This window comes from Lissotriton helveticus, chromosome 2_1 (assembly GCF_964261635.1).
Source record: "Lissotriton helveticus chromosome 2_1, aLisHel1.1, whole genome shotgun sequence".
Classification (NCBI taxonomy): domain Eukaryota; kingdom Metazoa; phylum Chordata; class Amphibia; order Caudata; family Salamandridae; genus Lissotriton; species Lissotriton helveticus.
In genome coordinates, this window is record NC_136059.1 from 1,961,014,407 (window position 1) to 1,961,036,943 (window position 22,537).

Sequence of the window (22,537 nt, forward strand, 5' to 3'; positions counted from 1 at the left end):
CTGTTTTGCCTTTTCTGCTAATTTTTCTGCCCTCCGTTTTGCCATTTTTCTACTAGTCTCTTCCTGCTGCTTCCTCAAGACCTGACTTTTCAAAGGAGACCATGCACTCCAGCACCCAGCTACCCCCAGGGGTTACAGTGCTGTGTTCTACAAATGCTGATTGATTGATAAATAGGCCATTCAGCTTTCTCCAGTCTCTGAGGAACACAAACAGACTGGCAAATGTGGGCTAAATAATGGTGTAAGTGATCCTTCCAAAGAAGTCTCGCAGGCAGTGTTTTCTCAAAAAGCCAAGGGGGTGGCTCTACTCTGGCTCTTCCTCGTGCTGATGGATGCAGAACAGACCATTCCTTGGTCCGTGCTTCGCCCAGCGGCAGCCCGCGTGCATCCCGCCCTGCGGATTAAACAAATGCACTTTATAGCGCTACAAAAGCAGGTGCAGGTCGTAAAAGCAGGAGCAGGTCCAGATGGCAGGCCTTCTCCATGGCTCCTGCAGTGTTCTGAGACTGGTAGTCCCTCCTTAGAGCAGCATGAAATGTGTCCTGTGCCGCGGATGTAATTATTGCGATTTATAGCGCCACCAAAGCAGGTGCGGGCCACAAAGCTGGAGCAGTTGCGAGCATGGATGAGTCTTCTCCACAGTATTTTGGGGCTGGTAGTCTCTCCTTAGTGCAGCCCGTGCCGCGGATGAAGCAAATTAGATTTACAGTGCACAAAAGCAGGTGCGGGGCACAAAAACAGTAGAAAGTGCGGGCGATGACTGGCCTCCTCCACGAAGCTAACAACCCGATAGCATTAAACATACAAGTCGAACCTTGTCTCATTTGTACAATAAAAGAGGTCTTTGGCATCTTTGGCTCAAAGATAACAAGAATCACAAATGTGTCAGTCCAACACACAGTAGTTCCCAATGATGTAAAATGCGCCCTAATCAATCCTTTGAATTAATTTTTTTATATATATTTTAATATGCCAACTTACTGGAACCAACTTGTTATTTTTAGGCACGCACTGCAGTTTTAAATGCTTCTAAGTGCTAAGGTCTAATTGAATAAAATAAGAGAACATTTGAAGGATCACCAGAATGTGATGTAATTTACACCAGGAACAGGTTTTGGGACAGCTCATCAGATTAACAGTTTCAGGCCTGCCAAGTATCACGCATCAGGTGTGACGCCACGCATTTCAGTGTGGTGTTCCACATCACCCCACTGAAATGCATTGTCGCGCATAATGCATGTGTCTCACAGCGGCCACTGAAGAGCTGGCTGGCTGGCTGGCTGGTAAAACTGTTTAGTATGGCAGCGCGCTGTGCCCCCACTGCTCTCACAGGCTTGCAGTTGATTAAGGCTGCTTGCAAGGATCGTGACTCACACTGATACAATGATACAATGTATCACCTTGAATCCCCGCATGTGTGCTTGAGGCCGGCGCTTGGGCGGCGCGGTGACATCACATCCTGCTGCCACATAGCCGGTCTCGAAAGATTGTAATTGAAAGTGCCAGATGCCTAGTGTTTGCGCGGCGCTCCGCAACTTTTCAAATATGGAGCTTGCAGCGTCGCGCTGCCTGCAGCAAGCACAGCTCACACCGGCGGCGCGTGCGCTATCAGCCGTTTTAATTTACGGAATCCCCGAGTCAATTCAATAATGCCAGGCGACCTGAGGGAGCCCGAGAGGAGTGAGTGGCCCACCCGGTTGCAACGGCGCCAGGACAGAGTCTGCGTGTCACTGTGGATGGAAGGCGGGCCCCGCCCGAGACTCACTGGCCTGCCAGCCTGGAGGGTGACTATAATTGAGGCGGCCGGCCAGCAAATCCAAATCACCGCGGGCGCAGTGGCTTGCAGCCTTAGTGAGCCTGTAGCCACTTCCTTACAGAGAGACGGCGTCGCTGTGTCAAGCAATTAGAGCGTCACCCGCCAAACTCCTCCTCCGGACTCTGCGACTACAGGTGTGGTGCCACTAAAGCCCTGTCCGCTCACCTGCGCTTGCCTCTCCAAGTTGTTAAAAATACTGTGACGCAGTACAGTTGCAACCATAATTATTTGTGCAGTCTAGGCCTAAATTACTTACTCATCTCTCTCGCCATCATCAATAATAATTCAGAAATGCAGCCCTCTGTATAGCACCCCCTGTTTGTGTTTATGCAGCATAGGGGCCTGTCAGTGTATACTTGCACTCAAATGTTCGGACTTGACGTCTGGCGGTGCAAGGGCCCTCACAGATAGATGATGTTGAGGGCTGCAAGGTTGCGTGAAAATATCCTTTCACGTACCACCCTAACAAACAATAACATTCATACCATGCCTGCAACCTCGGGAGGGCAGATTCTAAGCCCTATTACAGGAGGCATTGCTGTTGGCAGCTTTAAGTGACAGCGATACAAGGTCGGTAAATCTGTAGATTTACAAACAATGCGGTGCTTACTGCTTTGGGTTTAATGTTTCAAAGTACTGTAAAAAGGCCGGTGTTAGTTTACTTTATACGTTCACAAAACAGTGACTCGAGAATATGAGTACATAGCCAGCCCTGGTAAAACCATAATGTAATGAATATATTGAGTATACTGTCTGTGGCTTGCACCTTTCACATGCAATAAATAACAGTTGTTCATATTATTTTATCACATAGGTAACACAGAATCCCCAATAGCATATTTAATTATTGTTTAGTGCCTCTGGCATGTAGTTTCTAAGTGCTTTGTGTATTACTATCAGCATTCTCCTATCGATCTATGCATTATGATAGCTGCAGAGTGTGCTCTGTCGCTGAGAACTGCAATCTGTTTCGGTTAGTGGTCTTCCATTTCTGGTGTTTGCAGCACTTTTAAGATCTTAGAATTTCCTGTTGCTCAAATGCATGCAATTTCTGATATTTATGTGTTTCCCTCGTCTTCATTGCTTGATTTTGCTCGCTATAAAGTGTCACTCATATTTGTTGAAATGTCACTCATAATTATATTATAGTTATGAAAATGTCACACATAGCAAAATGAAACCTTGGCAGCTATGCAGTTCCAGAATCGTGGCTTGCTCATTACAGACATAACTCTGCCTCCTCTTTTTAAGCTGGGCCATGGAGAGTGAGTGTCCAGAGTCTGGGCACCCCTTAAATGGTGCCACCTTTTAACCAAAGATGTAGCTTCCATTGGTGCAGGAAACACAGTGACATTGGGGCCCACTGAACCCTGATTATTAATGTATTTCATCATTGAAATAGCAGCCGGGCGGAGGACTTTCCTTCTTTGCACTAGTGCCCAGGACACACTGGCTACATTACTGTTTCCAGCAAATCAGAATTGACTTCCTCTCTTTGATTGTGAATCACATCTCATGCAAATTCCCATAGGAAACTTTATTTGTATCCTTTATATTCTTGATATTAGACTTCTGCCCAGGTTCTTTTTCATCATCCCCTACGTTCTGCATGTATGCAAAACAAAATCAAATTGCATATGCGTAAGGGCTCCACAAAAAACAGCAGAAGAACACCGTAAGTCTTACATTAATTTGACTCGAGGCATTAGGGGCCATCCAGCTAAAGCATAAAAAACCTTGGCGTTTGTTCAGTGCATAACTGTCTTTTCCTCATCAAATGACTGCAGTAGTAATCATTTTGCTGAGACGGTTCCCCCTGCTGCTTCAGTCACCTCACCTCACCACATTGATTTGAGAGTTGCCTTGGTTTGGTTGAGGCTTTATTACTGCAATATTGTCAAAGAATTAGATCTTAAAACTCTAGAAACAGCAAAACAAAGCAGCCAGGTTTTGTCTTAACCTTAAAAAAAATAATATCACTCTGACACTCGGAGACATGTCCTGCCTGCTGGTGGCTCACAGAATAAAGTTAAATGTGTAAGTACTAGCAGACATCATCTGATTTGAAAGTGGGCACAGCATCTCTGATTCTTCATTGTGACAGACTTTCCATCACCTGTAAAGGGTTTTGCTTAAATCAGTAACTGCCCTCAGTGTTGCAAAGTGGCTGCATATATCAGTAGCAAGGTGTTACAGGACAAGTAGTTACATTTTGCTATAAGTGTTGCAAAGTGAGTTTATGCATACAGCTTCTAGTTTACCTGCAGTGTACATGGTTTTTGTATCCCTAGGGTGTTTTTCGGTACTTGTTTTTGCATTTTTGTATGTTGCTGGGTTCTTCTATTTAATGTCGGTAGTAATTGTTTTAATATGAAACTGTGAAAATCCCTTTCCTGTTTTGTTTTTTGAAATTCCAAACATTGTTTTTTAATTTCGAAATATACAAACATCTTTGTTTGTTTTCTTTTTAAGCTGAAACAATACTTGATAAATATAATTAGTTTTATTAGTGACTTACTTGTAAGAAGCACTTTAGCGTTAAGAACTAATATTTTTTTCCTCTTATTGTAGGATTTTATTATTTGTATTGAAATGTTCCTTGCTGCTATCGCTCATCACTATAGTTTCACCTACAAACCTTATATCCAAGAGGCAGAGGAAGGGTCATGCTTTGACTCTTTTCTGGCAATGTGGGATATCTCAGATCTTCGAGCAGATATTTCGGAGCAAGTGCGTAATGTGGGTAAGTACTGGCTGCACTATACCAATAGTCATTGAAATGTTTTAAATGTGTTTCCTTCCCATATTGTTCTCATTTTCATAAGGGAACACTTATTATATTCTTTTGTTTCACTTTATTTTATTTTATGTACTAGCCAAATTTAGTACTGACAAATACGTCTTTGCCTGGTCTGTTTTCATAAGATTTACTGAGCAGGTTTCAAGTGCCTCTCTTAGAACTCCAATTATTTACTTGTCAGCATTACAAGGATCAAACTACTGTATAAATTTACTATTGTAAATTGATACTTGTATAGCGCACTACTCACCCGCAAGGGTCTCAAGGCGCTTGTACGAATACCAGTGTGGAACCCATCCTGGCTTTCCCTGTGAGGTGTCCACTCCTGGGCACCCCCAAGGTGGAGGCCAGGCATCCTTAGCGTTGTGGGGGCCGTTGTGGAGATTAAGCAAGCTATTGCCCAGAGTTGCAGAGTGGGACTCCATGATTGGAATAGGCACCGAGGCGAGAATTATCAGGTCCGTGGAATTTTGAGCCCAAGACCCGCCGAGGCGGGGAATTGAACCCTGGTCCCGGGCTAGACCTCTGCATCAGGGTCTGCCGCTCTAATCATTGAGCCACACTTCTCCACTTTTCATCCCCAATGTTGTACTTTTTGGAAATTAGTTTGACTGGCTCACACTTTTCTAGGCCTACTTGTCACACTGCAAGCCTTATGACGTTGCTTTTCACCAGATGATTATAAATCTTTTCTCTAATATTAAAAATGATACATTTGCTTTTTTGTGTTTTCTTTTTTTAGGAAGAACTGTTCTTGGTCAACCAAGAAAGATGTTTTTTCATGAAGATCTTGATCAAAATGAGCACACAAGTTTGCTTTCTTCATCAACACAAGATCCCATTTCTGCAACCTGTTCTGTACCACCTTCGCCTTTAGGTCTCTACCAAGGATTTGGGCAAACTGTAACACCCCTGACCACACCTACAACTACAGAAGTCCCAGATGGAATCTATAGTACTCAAACTGCAGATAAAGATCTAAAGGAGGCAACCCAAACGGAATCGGATGACTCTACAGACCAAACAAGCATACACATAACATCTGGAGTGCAAAAGTGAACTTTGTTTTGTGGTATGATAGAGGGATGCTTTCTATAATGGGTTCCTCTGCTATGTAGATGCCATTCCACATCTGTAAATAATATAATGTAATATATGTTTAATATATGAAGCTGAAGCCCTACTCCCCCCCCCCCCCAACAAACAAATTGTAAAGATGATGTTTAAGTAACCTGCCTATCAGTTTGGACCCTTGATTTGTATGTTGTAACTGGTAGACACTTCGCATATGGCATTTTTCGCGACATCATCTCTACTCTGCTTTCGACCCAGACCCTGATTAAACCAATAAGCACAAGGTATTCCCATTTGAAAACTTCACAACATTGCCTACATCTTTTGTTGCATGTAATACAATTGGATATTACCCTCAAATTATGACACCCATTTGATTACAAGGTATTGGGATTTTCTTAGCCCAGAACATCTATATATTCATGTATATCCCCGCAGGGAAATCCTGACTTTTATTTTCCAATAGTCTCAATGCCTCCTGAAATTAGCTCACCTCAAATATATTGCCCATATTTCTCTTCTATCCCCTGCTCAAAACATCCAAGTAGTACATTTACATGGTCTTGCCAACTTTTTTCCCGTTGAAGTCAATATCATTGGGTAGGAATCGATATTGCTGATTCTTCCAGACAAAAGAGAGTTCTTAATAATACTAAAGGTGACCAGAATACATATGCTTTTTGTTTAAATCCCATGGACATCTGAAGTCATCTGCTCTTGAATTCAATATTTTCTGTCTAGTCGAAGATCCGAAATTACATTGCATAGCTAATGAGCCCTTCTAGTCAAGCTGGTTTTCATCTGCTACCTCACTAACTTTTTCAGTAAGAATGTTATTCATGTCTGTTCACTTTCTTGTATTGTATTCCAGACTCCCACTTATGCTCAGAGGATTGGCTTTAAAGAATTTGGGACTTGCCCGTAACATTTTGCCAACACTATTTCCGAACCTATTGGTAACTAACTCCACTCTTCCTATGCGCTCATGCTACATGCTTGATGTTTCAAGTTTCAAATCTTTATTTCGGTCACAAGACCATAAAAGATAGACACATAATATTACATCAATAAAACCATATTACTATCATGTTTAAAATCAATTTAAATTTCGAAAAAGTTTAAAAGCAGTGATAATTAATGGAAGGGGACTCTATTACCATTATTCCCTGGCCACCTTTAAAAGCCTTGTGAGTATGAACCACATTGCAGTTAGAAATTTTGACATTGCGAAGACAATTAACGGAGATAAGTCAGTTTTTAAGACTCTGTATGCCGGTTGAAGCTGTCTAAAACCCAGATTTTTAAGCAGAGGAACGATCCAATGCTTTCTACTGTTCCGATATGCTCTACAAAAAAACACAACATGCACATCATTCTCCTGTGAATTGTCGCATGCAGGGCATGCCGAAGTGCTAGGTTGTCTCGTCCATCCTTTTGTAAAGGACCTCCAAGGTAAAGTCCCATACCTCCACTGTAAGACCTGTTTTCTTGTTAGAGGGGGCATGATGTCATTCAGGACACATTCCATGTTAAAAGTGTCTTTGCTTTGGATGAAATGAGAAGTTAGTGATCCCGCATGGACGTTCGCAAGAGCTCGAGCCAGCATAAAATCATAATAGGTTTTTGAGAGCGATTTCTTTGAAATGCTAATGCTGGCTCTTTCCGGGTCTGTCCATAGTCCTGGTATTCCAAGGGACTCGCACATAGTCTTTATGTAGCTTAGCCAAGGTATGTTACTGGCTTTTGGGGTTAGTAGAAAGTCCTGGAGCTCCGCTCTGTAGATTATCAGATCTTGGCTACTCCACAGGCGGCGCCAAAACGTCAGTGGTTTGAGGCCAAGTTCCTCAGTAATTGGCCTCCCGCCCAAGTCCAGTCTTAGAGGCAGCAGTGGTGTGCTTCCAGGAAGGATTGCTAACTGCCTGAGGAACTTGTTTTCGGCAGTTAAGAGGCTTTGAGAAAATATATGGCCCCGGAGCTCTCCTCCATAGACAACTGCCCCACGGGCCTGCGCTTTGTAGATTTGTATTGCAGGACCAAGCGGGCGGTAAGATGATTTACTAGCAATTCTTAAGATACCTCCCGCCCTCTGGGTTAATTTCATAGTGGATTTAATTTGGTGTGCCCCCCACGTCAGGTTTTGATTCAGGGTTATCCCCAGGTACTCAAACGTCTTCACCCTTTCCAGGCTTACATCTCCTAACCTTGGGTTAGGTCTATTGGTCGGCATTGGGTTCAAGATCATTAATTTTGTTTTCTTCGGGTTAACTTCAAGTCCCCTTTCCCCGCAGAATTCCAGGAACCCATCTAACACCCGCTGAATGCCCATGGGGGATTTGGACAGCAGCAGGGTATCATCCGCAAACATTATTGCGGGGACCCTGCTGCCGCACACTTTCGGGGCATCAATGTTAGGAATCCTAGCCAGGTGCTCTATTACCCCGTTCACAAAGAGGCAAAACAGGGTCGGTGCAAGCACACAGCCCTGCCTTACACCTCTGCGAACGGGGAATCTTTTAGTTAATGTACCACTTTTTCCGCACCTGACTTGTGCAAAGTTGTTTTGATGCAATTTAACAAGGATTGCTAATATATGTTTTGGGACACCCATGTCGTCCATGACCTTCCATAACTTGGATCTAGGCACCAGATCGAAGGCGGCACGCAAATCCACGAATACCGTGTACAGGGTGCCGCCCTCGATCAGCGCTGTCCTCCAATAGATGAGATTCAGCCTAAGTATTTGGTCAACCGTTGAGACCCCCCTCCTGAATCCCGCCTGGTATGGGCTCAGCGTGTTGGTTTCCTCTAGCCAATTCTGTAGCCTGTCTAGCATCAACCTCCCAAAGAGCTTCAGGGAAACATCAATCAGACTGATTGGGCGGTAATTGGCCGGCAACAGAGGGGATCCCTTTTTGAAAATAGGGACCACCTCTGCTCCCAGCCAAGTATCCGGAACCCCCATTCCTCTGAGAACCGCATTGAACATTAGCCTCAAGTGTGGAGCCCATATCCCCGGCTCTTGTTTGTAGAGGTCTCCGGGTACCCCGTCTAAGCCAGGGGCTTTTGACACCAAGAGCCCTGCAATGGCAGCCTGGACCTCTTTTATCGTAAATGGTTCAGCATCTGGTGGGGTCTCAAGGGTATATGGGGTATGCGTCGAGGCATCTTCCTCTAGGGCATAGAGGGTCTGAAAATGAGTCTCCCACACGCTCGGGGCAATATTAGGCTCAATAGCTGTGGGAAGATCTTCCGAACCGTGATTCACAATTCTCCAGAATTTACGGGAGTCCCTGTTCCCCAGAGCTCTCGTAAGTTTCTCCCAGTGGGCTTCATCCCACTCCACCCTAGCATTTGAGAGGAGATTTTTGTGCGTCCTTCTTCTCAGTCTTATTTCCTCCCTGCTATGACCTGCTTTGACAGCTAACAGGAGGTCGCGTTTGGACTTACGGCACGTGGAGTTGTACCAGGTCTTTCTACATGTCCTGCCGCATCTATCGCTCCCCTTAGTAAAAAGGTCTGCCTCCATTACATTAATGAGATCTTCATCTATCGATTATCTTAAAATCAATAATATGAGACCAAGATGACATTTGGACTAGGACATAGTCCAATCTCGATTCAATTCCAATTTTATTGTAAGTGAATTTGCTTGGGACGTCTGATTTCGTGCGGCCATTACATGCCCTGAGGCCATAATTAAGTGTGAGAGCTGTTACCTGCAGGGCAAGAGGGGTCCACGCCCTTGCGTGGGGGCCGTGGTAGCCGGCACCAGCCACCTTGAATCCTCCTCTAGGGAGGGTCCATCAAGAAGGCCTGGTAATGGCTCGAAATGTACATTTAGGTCACCTCCCACCAGGTAAGGGAGCTCCCTGGGTATTTGACTCAAAAACACAGAGAGTTCTTCAATCGTATTCGACTCTCTTGATGCAGGCACCGGCCTTGAGTAAACGTTAATTATTACAAGTTTATGGGAATTAGGCCGCAGCACTAATCCATCACAGGGCCACCTCAAATCCCTTGGACACAGAGCAGAAAGAGACATAGATGGCTGTACCCAATGCCCCCTAGAACTAACCAAACCCTTCTTCAATTCCTTTAACTCTACCAACGTGGAAGGGTAATGATGCAACACTCCGTGCTTACAACCACTCAAATATGTACTGAAGGTTCATGATTGGAGGGCAGTTCATTCAGAAACCTCTGTTCTTGCCACTAGCATGAAACCGTTTCTGTGAATGTATCTCAAATGCCTGTTGTACTTAATAGTTCTTATGTGTTGAGATTCTATAAACAGGAGCAAGAAGACAGTTCTTTCATTCGTCACACCAGGATTCACTGTGTAAACCTATCTAGATTAATTTAGTGAATATATTATTTCAGTGGCAATTGTTGCTTCTCTTGTTTAAGCCACAGATGCACATAGAACACCCTCCTTGTGCTCATGCGATGTAATTCTTCCAAGTAGCATTCAATAGTCACTGGGTTCGACTCCTGCAAATGTTTCTGGATACCCAGTCTCTCCAAGTAAAGCGTCAACTGTATAATCTAAACACTATCAGAAGTCTCCCACTTAAGGATATCAATAAAAGCAATCTAAAACTGTTCCCTTTACGGGTGTTGACCCCGCTGATTGCAGTACAACTATTCTAAGTTGAGATGCTGACTGTACAACTGTGCAGTAGCTTTGGCCACCTAAGGAGATAGAGTTAATTTCATCCCAAATTACCTTGGTGCAGTCAAGCGTGTGCTGCAGTCTTTTCTGCTACTGTCATGGAATCCAGACACAATGGCAGCATACTACTTATAGAAACAGAAAGACACGTATTCCCTTTTGAACAGTTTGCTGTTTGTGGTATGAGGCGATAAAGAATCCATGTCACAACAGAATACTTTATTACAAGAAAAAACTGGAATAGGCAGATTCACTTAGCAGACCGCCTCACAGCTTGAATAATAATGTATTAATCCCAAAAGTCTTAAACCACTTTTTGCTTTGGCTGTTAAATGCGCATTTCAGCTTCTCCCTTGTGCCTGAATGATACGTGCAGAATGTCATATGCCTATTATTTGTTGCCTGCAATGTATATCACACAGATCTGGTATTCAGAAATCCACCTTTACAGGGGGTATGCTGCAGAACTACATTGAAGCTCAGAAGGAAGCCAGTATTCTTCAAAGGGGACAAGTATGGAGTATTCTTTCTGATACTTTGCCAGAGATACCAATCCTATTATGTTTTCTGTTGATACTGTTTCCATTCTCTTTCCAAGAAGGTAACAATGGGGATGATACACATGGGGGAAATAATATTCTTGACGTGGATGTTTATCTTCACAGTAGCTATTTCTTACGCAAGAAGTGTCTGTGATACTTACACTCCACCAATTATATGAGCCTATCACTTATGAAACAGGCATTGTGGTAGCCCAGAAGTGTCATAATTTGCTTATGTGATATTAGTAGAGATTAATTTGGTTGGAGTCAACCTTTCTAACATTAGCAAACCTTACCTTGGATAGTAACATAATATGCCAGTTAAGTAGCAAGCACGTATGTTTCTACAATGATGCTACTTTATAAACAGTGCCTGTATGATTTCTGGTACAGAAACACAAGGATGAATGTAAAAGGGCAGTTTCTGTTGTTATGGAAACCAAGGAGTGTCTTAATAGCTGCATGAAAGAAGTATAGAAAAGGTCAATTTCCTTGATCCTGCAGACATTTTTAGTTACTGCCCATTTGTTAAAATTCAAAGAACCATGTAAAAGTGAATTACTTTTTTATGTTTATTTGTTTATAGAGTGCATCTATCATCCCACTTGGGGTATCTAGGCACTAAAACAGGTTTTAAATAGATGTATGCTCCAGTTGCCAGTAGACAAGGGGTAAAAAAGGTCTTGAGTATCCTCCTCAATCACAGGTGGTAGGCTTCGTCCTTGAGTGAATCCGGGAGTAAGTTCCAGTTTTGAGCGGCTATGACTTTTAATAACTCATTTTGAATAAAGGATGCATTTGATATGCTGAGTTATAGCTCTGTAACAGTCCAAGTGCCTGCTAGCTAAGCCTTCAGGAGCCTGGATCAGATATGCCCTTTTACGGAACATTTTAGCATTTGCTTAGGCTTATCAGTAAAGTGATTGCCTTGGGCAATTTGGTTGTGCAGTTTTCTTTTAACAGTTACAGCTCTCGCAAAGCTCTTTATCTGACACATGATAATTTGAGTGTCCTCTGCTTTTAGCTAGTGGTAGCATGTTTCTTGGCCGTTTAAAATGTTTGTTGTATCACCGGATAAGGCAGTTTTGCAAGGATTTCCCTGCTGTCCGATTTGTCTGCACAAAGGTATTTTGACATTTAAAGTGTTCTGTAAACGTTGCTATGCAGAAATTATGCCAAAAATTAAAAATATCTAAAAACAAGATACTTTAAGTCAATGTCAAGAAAAGGATTTTGGGTGTATTTCAGCTGCGACCTACTGTACCTAATGGTAGAACACTGAACCAGTATAATCTCAGTCAGGCACTACTAAACTGTAAAAGGGTGTGACTTTTGCATTGACATGGTCTGTTATCTTCAGTGGTCATCCACAGAGGGTAAATTTCTTTGGTGTTGCTTAACCCTTTATTCCTTTACAAAGTCTCCTCCAGATTACACATTGCAATGTTTTAGCGGTAATTTTTCATTCTATACATATTTTGACAGTATAATCTGAACAGCTGACTCCATAAAAAAGACCTATGCTAGGGAAGCATAAACTAGAACATAGAATACATTAGAAATACTGAAAGGAAGGTGCACTAAGAATCTAGGTTGTATAATGACCGCCTTATCTGTAGCTGAATCAGCTGTCTCCTGTCACTGTACTTTTTTTTTATTTTGTTTTTGTTATGAAAGACTACCATTTATTAGTCACTCTTCCCCTGTTTCTAGTTCCTAAACTCTCAATGAATATTTGTGTTGCATTTTTCTCTATTTAATTGTTTTGAATATTGATGTCCCTTTGAGTGAGGGCATAATGAAAATGTAAAGATTGCTAAAAAAATAATTCTAGTGATTAATCATGTTATCTCTCCGTTGAACTCAGGCAATCACTAGTCATCATCTACATTGAAGGAAATTGGCATCCTCATATGAGTATGCTTATCATGGTAATACGGTGTATAAATGAGTGTATCTATCAAAAAACATTCAGTAAGCTCATGCATGCAGTTCTGCTTCCCCTGTCTCCAAGACTTTGATAATGGGTCCCCCTCCTCGGCCCCTATGACAACTGTAGGGGCTTACAACCCTCCACTCTTCCAGCATCGTGGTTTTCTGAATCACCGGAGTCAGAGCTTGCGTCAGAGTCCGTTGTCAGGGGAGTGTATTGAAAAGGGTACGCCGGGTGTTTAATGCATCCTCAAGTTTGTCAACCCTCCTGCTAAGTTATATATGTGTCTCCTCTTGGTCCCACTCGGACACAGCCCTATGACGGAGTGCTATCGTCGGGGCTCGCTGAGACATTCATGTGATTGTTGTTCTATGTCATGCTAATATCATGGACAGCTAACGAAACTTCTAAGTCATTTTACAGCCCTTCGGGCATCTAAAATAGCCACGAAGTCAACATTGGGTCGTAAAAACTATGGGCAGACGAGTGACACGTACCATCTTGCCCACTACTAGTTGCCAGAAGCTGTACACTGCATCGCAGGACCAAGCCAAGTGTATAAAGTCCACCGTCCACCCCCTTAGTATTGCAACGAGAACATGTATCAGGTTGAGACTCAGCCATGCAATGGAGATCTTTGGGTGTTAAGTAGGTTCTTTGCAGAAAATTATAATGCATCAGTTGAAAGCCGGCGTAACTGGAGATTGTCTTCTTTAATTTACAAACCTGTTGCCAATCAGCATCTTCCAATAGGTTGTCAAAGTCTAGATCCCACACTACACTGTCCCATTTTGGGGATTTTAACGTATCCGACCACATAGCTCTGTAATGGTGTGTAATCAGGTGTTTACTTGAACCACAGGTCAGCAGTATCTAGAGTGTATGGGTAGGTTGCGGGCTGCCAGGGAGCATGGCTAGGTGTGCTTAGCCATTTCTGCTAGACATTCATGTTGTAAGAACTTCCCCATGCCTAGTCCGAACTCTTCACAGGCATTTTTAAATTACATAAAAGACTTGTCGGGGTACAAGGCGCCCCATTGTTACCCCCCTCTTTTCATTGCTCGAAGGACATATTGGTCATCATCTGCCTGACTTGTTTTAATATTCAATTGGGAGTTACAAATGGAAGGGCGCACTCTTAAGTACTACAACTACAAACCATTACCACACCCGTCTATCTGTTTCACAATATATGGAATGTCCTTTGGTGTACCCACCCCCTCCATCAGTAGGTCAGAAAGACGACCGAGGTCCACCATTCCTGCCAATAGCTGTGTCTCCCAACTAGGGTCTGCATCCAGCCATCATGCTACATGTTGCAATTGGGTGGCATAATAGTATAAAACGTGCGTCCACCAGCTGCATATGGCGTGGTCAGTGTGGCCAGTGCTACTCTACTACGTCTACCTGCCCATAATAAGGAGAGGAGCGAGTCCAGCTATAAAAATACTTGTGCAGGGAGTAGGCACTTTGGGGTTTCTCGCCAGGTACGGGCCATGACTATGTGATATGCAATTATAGACTTGCTGCTCTTGTGCAGTCACATTGGCAATTCGATTCCCATTGGCTCGCCTGTATGTCTCCTTGCCAATAATGATTGCAGGGGAGAGGTAGCGGGATCACCTCAGCCACTGTCGCTCAATAGGCTTCTGTTAGGGTGCTGGTCCCCTGACATTGTCCATAGCACGAAGCGTTGGGCCCCCAAGCATCAATGCAATGTTCTGGGACAGTTAATTTGCTGCGGATGTCGAGCCACTGAGTCAGGGGCTCCAGAATCTGTGGTGTCCTGCGGACCAAGGGCCTCTGAGTGTCTTCACCCGACGAGGCAACGCAGGGTTGAAACTCTTCTGTATATACTGCCTAGGGGTGCCTACCATGTACGCAAGGGGGTCGGCGACGTGTGTTTCAGCTGCCACTTTGGTCTCCCACCTGATGATCAGGGTCTATCTAATGAGGTTGTGCTGGCACTCCGTCTCATACAGGGGTGAACTTCTAGAGGCCCTGCAGCCACAACGCTGCCACCGGCCCACTGCAGCTGGGCACGACCCTGGGTGTGCAGCTCCTCTTGGTTCTGGGCTGTTGTGAAGGAGCATCTGTTCGAGGGCAAGGGGACGGTACCTTTGGCCCCCACAGGGGCAACCGCTCATGACATCTGTAGGACTGAGGCCCCCAGGGCGCCCCTCACCTTATTCCAGTTGCCCAGACTCTGCCAGTAGTCTGCAGCAGCCCCCGACTGTGCCTATGGGTGACTAGATGACTCACGGGGCCTCACCGCTCCTGGTGACAGATAACCAGAATTTGTTAATGGGCGCTGGCACACAGTCCCCTTCTATGCCCGGTAGAAGTCCTCTACGGTCCGTTGCTACCAGGTCGAGACCAGAAGAATGCCCGGGAACCTCAGCGTGCCTCCACCTCCGCAGGGTTTTCTACAGGGCCACCCCCAGGCACCTTGGGAGGGCTGTGCACCTCACACGGTTCCACCTCACCTCGATGCCAGAAGGGGGGGCGGGGTCACTTGGAAGACCGCTTTGTCTGGGTTCCACATGGTCTCGGCGCTGGGCTGCAAAAAACAGGTGCTACAGGGCTTGGGCGTCGGCTCTCAGTTTCTCCACAAATTGCGCTGTGAGCTCTGCTCCTAACTAGGCCCCGCCCAGGGTTCAGGCAATGTTATGCGTTCGCCAGCAGTGGAGCTCGATGCTTCTAGGACCACCCGTCCGCAGGCACGCGGAGGTGTACCCACAAGCATTTTTGTAAGGAGTCCACGGTATGGGTTAAAGATTATTAAGGATTTTGTCACGAGCTGGACTGGAGTCGGGGGGGGGGGGCTTACGTCCTGTTGACCATGTTGCTAGGCCACGCCCCCCTTCTGGCATGTAGTATGTGATTCTGACAAAAACAGAGAGCCAGAAAAACTCATGAACAGTTAAAAATAATACAGTTACAAAAAAAAGTGCAAACCCCATTGTGCTGATGTTAACGTGGTAAATGAGATTAACAGATAAAGATAGAGAGAGTCAGGGGAAGTAAATGGTTGAGAGGACGTTTTGAGGGCATATTGCTTGCCACTAAAAAGAATAACATAGGAGCATTGGGAAAAGATCATTTAATAAAATCTGTGATGGGTGGTAGTTTTAGGGATATCCTAAATGGCAAAACAAAAGAGGTAGGGAAGAAATATGAAGGTGGGAGGGAAAAAGCAGTGTAGTGACAAGAGGTACCTCGCTGGAACAGCAGTTAAGAAAAAATAAAGGGAACCATCAGCCAATGACCGGAATTGCGAAGAGGTGTGAAAGAAAATTGTTCTTTGGAAACCAACAGAAAATATCTATTTTCAAGTTTAACACATCAAGACCAATAAATCATGTAAAAGGCAGTTTTGGGGAAAAAAGTTGTTTTATGAATTGGTTTATACCAAATTGGTATTGGTATTCATCTTGAAAATTACAGTAAATCAGTTTATGTGAAATGGGTACTCAATGATATTTTGTACATTTGTTTTCATATAAAATTACATATAAGCACTTAAGAACCTTGGGACGGAAAGCTATCTTAAGTATTTTGTTGAAGCCTGGAAAAGACTAGCATCAGACTTCCACTCTTGATCTTGAATCTCACCAGAAGGCAAGTCTCTTATTTTAGACCATCTACACGGTCACCCAGGCTTACAGGTTAAAATATTGGTCACGTAACTTAGTCTTCAAAATCTTTTAATTAAACAAATTCTCTAATGCTAAAGAGCGGAAAGCTAGGAAAATACTTCATTTGTAGGTTTTCAATGAATTAGCTAATTTGAAGATGTTAATTTACTGTCATCCTACATCTGCATCATTGGAATCCTCAGTGAAGTCATAAATGTAGAATAATTCCCACCAGTGTGAGGGGATACTTCTATGTCTCGGAGACATACAAATATATAAATATATTTTATACTATGTCTCCGAGACATAGCAAGTGTTTATTTAAGTGGAGGTGAACATTTTGAAAAAGAACAGTAAATATGCCACCTCTGTATAAATTAAGAAAACAGGTAACATTTATTTTGTTCTCTCTATCTGACATAATTATTCTAAAATAACCTACAGTGCAGCACCTACCTAAAAAGTGTAGTCCCTAAAAAGGGGCCTTAAACTTCCCATTACAGTAGAAGAAATTAAACTAAAGGGTGTGTGGCAGGTTAAGCGTGCATAAGATTCAAACAGGAATATTGTGGGTCTTATATTATGTGTACCGTCTAAATATAATTTTAGAACTATTCCAACACCCATAGAGTGGAGTGAACTTTCTGTGGAGGTGGAAGGATTTGAGAAGAAACCCAGCAACAAAAAAGTCTGATGGATAGGAAAATCTGAATCTAATTTGGGTAGGACTTTTGGACTTGTTCTGAAAACATCACTATTATGATGGATGATTGTATATGGTTCTATTGAAGATAAAGCTTAAAGATCATCGACCCTTCTAGCAGATGTAATCAGAGAACCTACTTTCCAAGTCAGATGCTGCAATGTGGCCTATGGATAGGTTCAAAGGGGGGAGCCATTGTTTCAAAAGAATTAGACTAAATTCCAATGGAAGAGAATTCATGGCATATTTGAGGAAAGGTTTTCTTCAGACCTTGCAAAAAGTATTTCATCACTAGGATTTAGAAAAAAGATGTTAGATTTGGGCCTTTTCTATATGCAATATTTGCAGACAGGTGAGATTTAATGGAGAAATACTGTCGTTTTGAATTTGCCAAGTGGCGCTAGTAAGGTATGATTACATCTTCTTGACAACTAATTTAATCCTGTTTATTTTTTTAACACCATATGATAGTTTTTTTTGTATTTTGAAATCTGACATGTTAGTGTTAGAACATTTGGCTTAAGTACATTCATGTAATCTGGAGGTAAATTTAAGTAAGCATAGTGTACGAACTCGGTAGTCTTGCTACCAAATGTAGTAATTGTACGTTTGGGTGATGTATTCTCCCTTGCATCTTCGAAAGAAGATTCGGTGTGCATAGTGGTTTCTTTTGTTGTACTAACGACTGTGGAGGCATTCTGGAACTAAACATTGCCTTGGCCTTTCTAGAACTACAAGAATCAATTTCAAGTTGAAGTGCCTAAGCTTCATGAGAAATGTGGGAATCAGAGATTACATTGGGAAACCATAGACATTTGTTTGACCAATTGATCAAATGGCATTGCCTAGTAAATTTGGTTCGCATACTCTTGGTGCAAAATTTGAGGATTTTATCTTTAGTGTGGTAGCAAAAAGATCTATTTGCAGGTACCCCATTCCAAAGAAATATCTTGAACGATGTTGTCACTTAGCTCCCACTTGTTATTTTCATTGTAATATCTGCTTAGCTGAACCCGACGGCAATTTTGGAGACCTGATTGGTGTACTGCCTGAAAAGACAACTGTCTTGCAAGAAGACCGTGCCATATTGCTTGAGGTTCCAGGGATAGAGTTCTGGATCTGGTCCAGCCCTGTTTGTTTGATTAATACATTGTGGTAATTTTGTCTGTTTGAATCAACAGTAGCTATGGAAGGATGGAAGCTTTCAATGCTAGATGTACAACTTTGAGCTCTAGTACATTGATATGATAGCGTTTATGCAAACTCAATACTTGTATCAATAAGTCTTGTAGATGGGCTACCCAAAGTGTTAGAGACACATCTGTCACTATTGTCTAAGAAAACAGGTTGTGGTGGAAAGTAGTCCATTTAAACGGATTCTCTCTCTGAGACCACAACTTCAGGGTGTTTTTGGCTTGAACAGGAAGTATCAGCTTGTCTTCCCAACTGTCCTTATGTTGGTTCCACTGATCTTACTTTCATTGTTGAAGTGGTCTCATATAGAGGCATGCACTTGGAACTAGAAACGTGCAAGAGTATGGAAGAAACTTTTCTTGCTGCAGAATGCAGAGTGTAAAGAAGTTGATAACATTTCTTCATAATGGAAGACTCTCTCTTCCGAAGGAGAAGTATCTTTTTTGTGTTCAGGGTTGCTCTTATGTAGTCAAACATCTGAATTGGTGTTGCATTTGACTTTTGATTATTGATGGCTAATCTAAGACTGAGAAGTAACTGTAGTGTAGTCCATAATCTTGACGATTTATCTTGAGGCAATCTTCAAAAGTTGGGTAAACATAAGTCTTCTTTCACGCAGGAAAGCTGCTACTACTGCAGTGTGTTTGGAAAATGTTCTCAGAGTAGATTTCAGATCAACAAGGAAAACTCTGAACTGGGAGTGTGCTTTCCCTGCTGTAAAGGTCAAAAAATTTCAGTTTTCCCATTATCAGAATATGAAAATAGACATCCTTAATATCCACCAAGAACATCCAATCTCCTTTTATCAATTGTGGATAGATTTGATGTTAAGCCATCCTGAATTTCTGTTTCCTTATCAACTTGTTGACTTGTCTTAGTTCTACAATCGGACAATATTCTTTTTTGGGGACCAAAAACATATTTGGAATAGATACCTTTTCCTCGTTGTAGTGGAGGAATAAGTTATATTGTAAGATTTTACTACTGTAATGGGTAGGTTTAAGGCTCTATGGTTTTTAAGGACTCCACTTTTCAGGTAGATGTTGCAACATAGATCCTTTTTAAAATAAGTATCTCAGGGAGAGAGAGAAAACAATTTGTAAATGCCGCCTGCTTTTTTACAAGGAGGTGACCTATTTATTGGTAGTTTCTTCCTAATGTGTACCTCCACTAAAGTAAAATATATACATAGGAAGTGACATAGCAAATGTGTTCCTGCGTCTCCGAATGCTGGCGGGAATTATTATACCTTTTGGACTTTTAGTGATGATCCTATCATGCATAAGTACATGTTACAGTGACACACACGTGAGTTGTCTCAAAGTATCTGCCTCTTGCCAAAGAGTTTACCACATATGTGGTTTTAAGCATTTATCTATGCTGAGCCCTTCACTTTCTAATTGACTGTATGTTGCTTGTTATAAGTGATTATGGGATAGGAAATGCCCTTTCGTCATAAATACCCATATAAACATTTCTAGAAATATGTCATAGGTTAGCTTTATTAAGTAATGTTAGAAAATCTGACCTAGCGTATGATCCAAATGTACAGACTGCTGTATTTAAACTGTGCTAGATAAAAGGGCAAATGTTGTTTTTTTTGCTTGTCAGAATATGCAAGGTATATCTCAACTTCTGCCATGTTTGTTATATTTCTGTGAATTGCGATCTCAAGCTGCTAACAAAATATTTAAACTTCATTAAGTATTATTGAATAGTGAATGTTTGTTTTTAGTAATTTTTTCTGTGAGGAATTTGTCTGTAGCGAAAGTCCTTTCTAAATTGTGCACTCATTCACCAAATGTGCCAACACTAAACTTTAAAAAAAATGATGGTACGTTGCACCAAAACTATCTGTAGTCATGTACATTAGGCTTCTCATTTAATAGGCATCCGTTTTATGTAAAAACAGACATTGTTAAAAAAAAGTATGAAAATGTTATTTAAAAACATTGTAAAAAAGTGTTTGCGTAAGCACACATCACTGCAACTGACCAATATTCCTTAGCAGAAACACTAACACAACTTTATCTTACTGGTGTCTTGAGTTGTTTTGAACTCATTTTACAAGGGCAAGTGCAGTCCTAGGGTTCTGTAAATATTTTGCCTTATGCACTAGACTGCGTGTTCTCAGAATGTACATGTGAGTTATTGTTTTATCTGGTACAGGAGTAAAGTTCTCAAATTGAAAGAAAAATGGTCTTCTTGCCTTCGTTGTACATACAGAAATAAAACTTGTTTTTAACTATCCGTAACCCTTACATTTTATTGTACACGGATATTTCTGTACAGCATGAAATGAAGGAGCATGCTTGCCAAGTATACTTTCTGTAGAGTAAGGTGCCAATATGTGAGCCTAAATACATCTGCCCTAAAAAAAATTATGAATCCACATATTAGTCTTGTGAATGTTATATGATTTTATTGTTTTGTTTAGAATGATTTATCCATCTTGACCAGACGTCGGCAGAAAATTATCACTGGTGATTATGTCTAATGAAGTTCAGTTCTGCAAATAAGGCAATGAAATCCTTCCACGTTGGATTTAAGACTCATTCTCCGTTTTCTTAGCTTGTATGTTACTTTCTCCATAGAAGGTTATGAATTTCTAAGATTCCTTCTTCAATATTTGGCATCTTCTTAATTTTCCAGTGCCTGAAAAATTAATCTTGTTCTTGTCGCCACCACCTTTTTGATCCAGAGAACTCTTAGGGTATGTTAAGACATATGACGGAGTCAGCCATGTTCATCTTGGCATTCACTTCTATGATGTGACAATCATAGCTTGACCATTATTACAGATACGAAATATCTTTAGTTGTGTGAGCCAGTGTTGAACACTGATATTTACTTTAGTATTGCCTTTCAAGAAATCTAACCAAGAAATCTCTGTTAATTGGGGGGCGCTTGACCGTCATGGCCGCGCTGCAGTAAAGCTCCTGCCGAACGGGGCGGCTTGTTACACATAAAAATCCCCATCCTTGGCGTAATAATTGTTTGACTTCGCCACGACCGGACAGCGGAATATCTGCGGATGCCGGGCAACCGACTTTGAGGCCTCTACGATGCGGTGGTGCGGAGCGGTGAGCCGCGGACACTGGAGGCGAGGCGAGGGTGCCGGAGTGCCTGTCTGAAGCCAGGGAATACGCGAGGTCAGGGATGTGCAGGCCCGGCGTCGGCACGGCTTGAAGATCTGTGCGGCCGCTGGGCAACGTGACGAGGAACCGCACGGGGGGACGGACCCCCGCGGCTAATCCGCCCTGGTGAATGTGAGCGCCGACGAGGGAACTTGGGGCTTGGCTGCAGGAGGTGCCCGAGCTCAGGGAGTGACGAGAGGGGAGCTGCGGGCGGCCCGCAACCGGATTTCAGAAGCCTGGCACTGGGTAACCACGCATATGGAGGCATCGGAGGAGACATTTTTATGAAACAGGACCCAGAGACAGTGCTCACGGCAGGGAGCAATTGCGGGCGGAGAGCCTTGATCACAGCGAAGACCCGAGGACACCAGCGCTGCCAGGTGGGCCGCGGAACGCCATTTCGAGTGAAAGTTGTTGCTGCGCACCCGCGAATGGCGGACAGTTGAAACAGTGCCTCCTTCTTCTGCTGTAGATACAGCTTGCCTCACTGCTTAGGGGACTGCGCGGTGACTTAGCGGCTCAGGCTCTGGCCTCGGACCCAGGATAGGGAGTTGAGAACTGCGGACCCGGGGCGCTGATACTACTCGTGGAGTGGGGGGGGGCGAGAACAGAGAAGTACACCTACTACGCCTACCAATCATTCCTGCGCGAGGTGCGCACCAATCTTACCTGCAGCACATCATGGGGTGTACTGAGCCCAAACAGGCGAAGCTGTCCTTTGATGCCAGAAAGACAACAGGCTCCAGCTCCAAAAACCGGACTCACCAGGATCCCCCAGAAACACGAGAGGACGACTGGAAGGCACTCTTGGCAGGAATGCAGGAGAACCTCACCTCCATTGACTCCAAAATGGATGCAATGAATAGTCGGCTGGACAGGGTTTTGGAGAAATTGGATCAGCACGAGGAGCGACTTAAGGAGGCGGAACACAGAGTGTCGACATTAGAGGATGGAGCAGGCACCACTAAGCAACACATGCTGCAGATGGATAAACTATTGAAGGTCATTGCGGATAAAAATGAGGAGTT

The 22,537-nt window shown here is 43.1% G+C and overlaps 1 protein-coding gene across 1 annotated transcript in view; it reads left to right on the forward strand.

Annotated features, from left to right (window-relative positions):
- TMEM184C (transmembrane protein 184C) overlaps positions 1 to 12,121 on the forward strand; it is a 197,588-nt gene extending 185,467 nt beyond the window's left edge. Inside the window, exons 9-10 of the mRNA XM_078676898.1 lie at positions 4,388 to 4,559; positions 5,359 to 12,121. Coding sequence (XP_078533024.1) covers positions 4,388 to 4,559; positions 5,359 to 5,675 — 489 coding nt within the window. The 3' untranslated portion in view covers positions 5,676 to 12,121. The remainder of the gene's footprint in view (positions 1 to 4,387; positions 4,560 to 5,358) is intronic.
- The last annotated feature ends 10,416 nt before the right edge of the window (positions 12,122 to 22,537 follow it).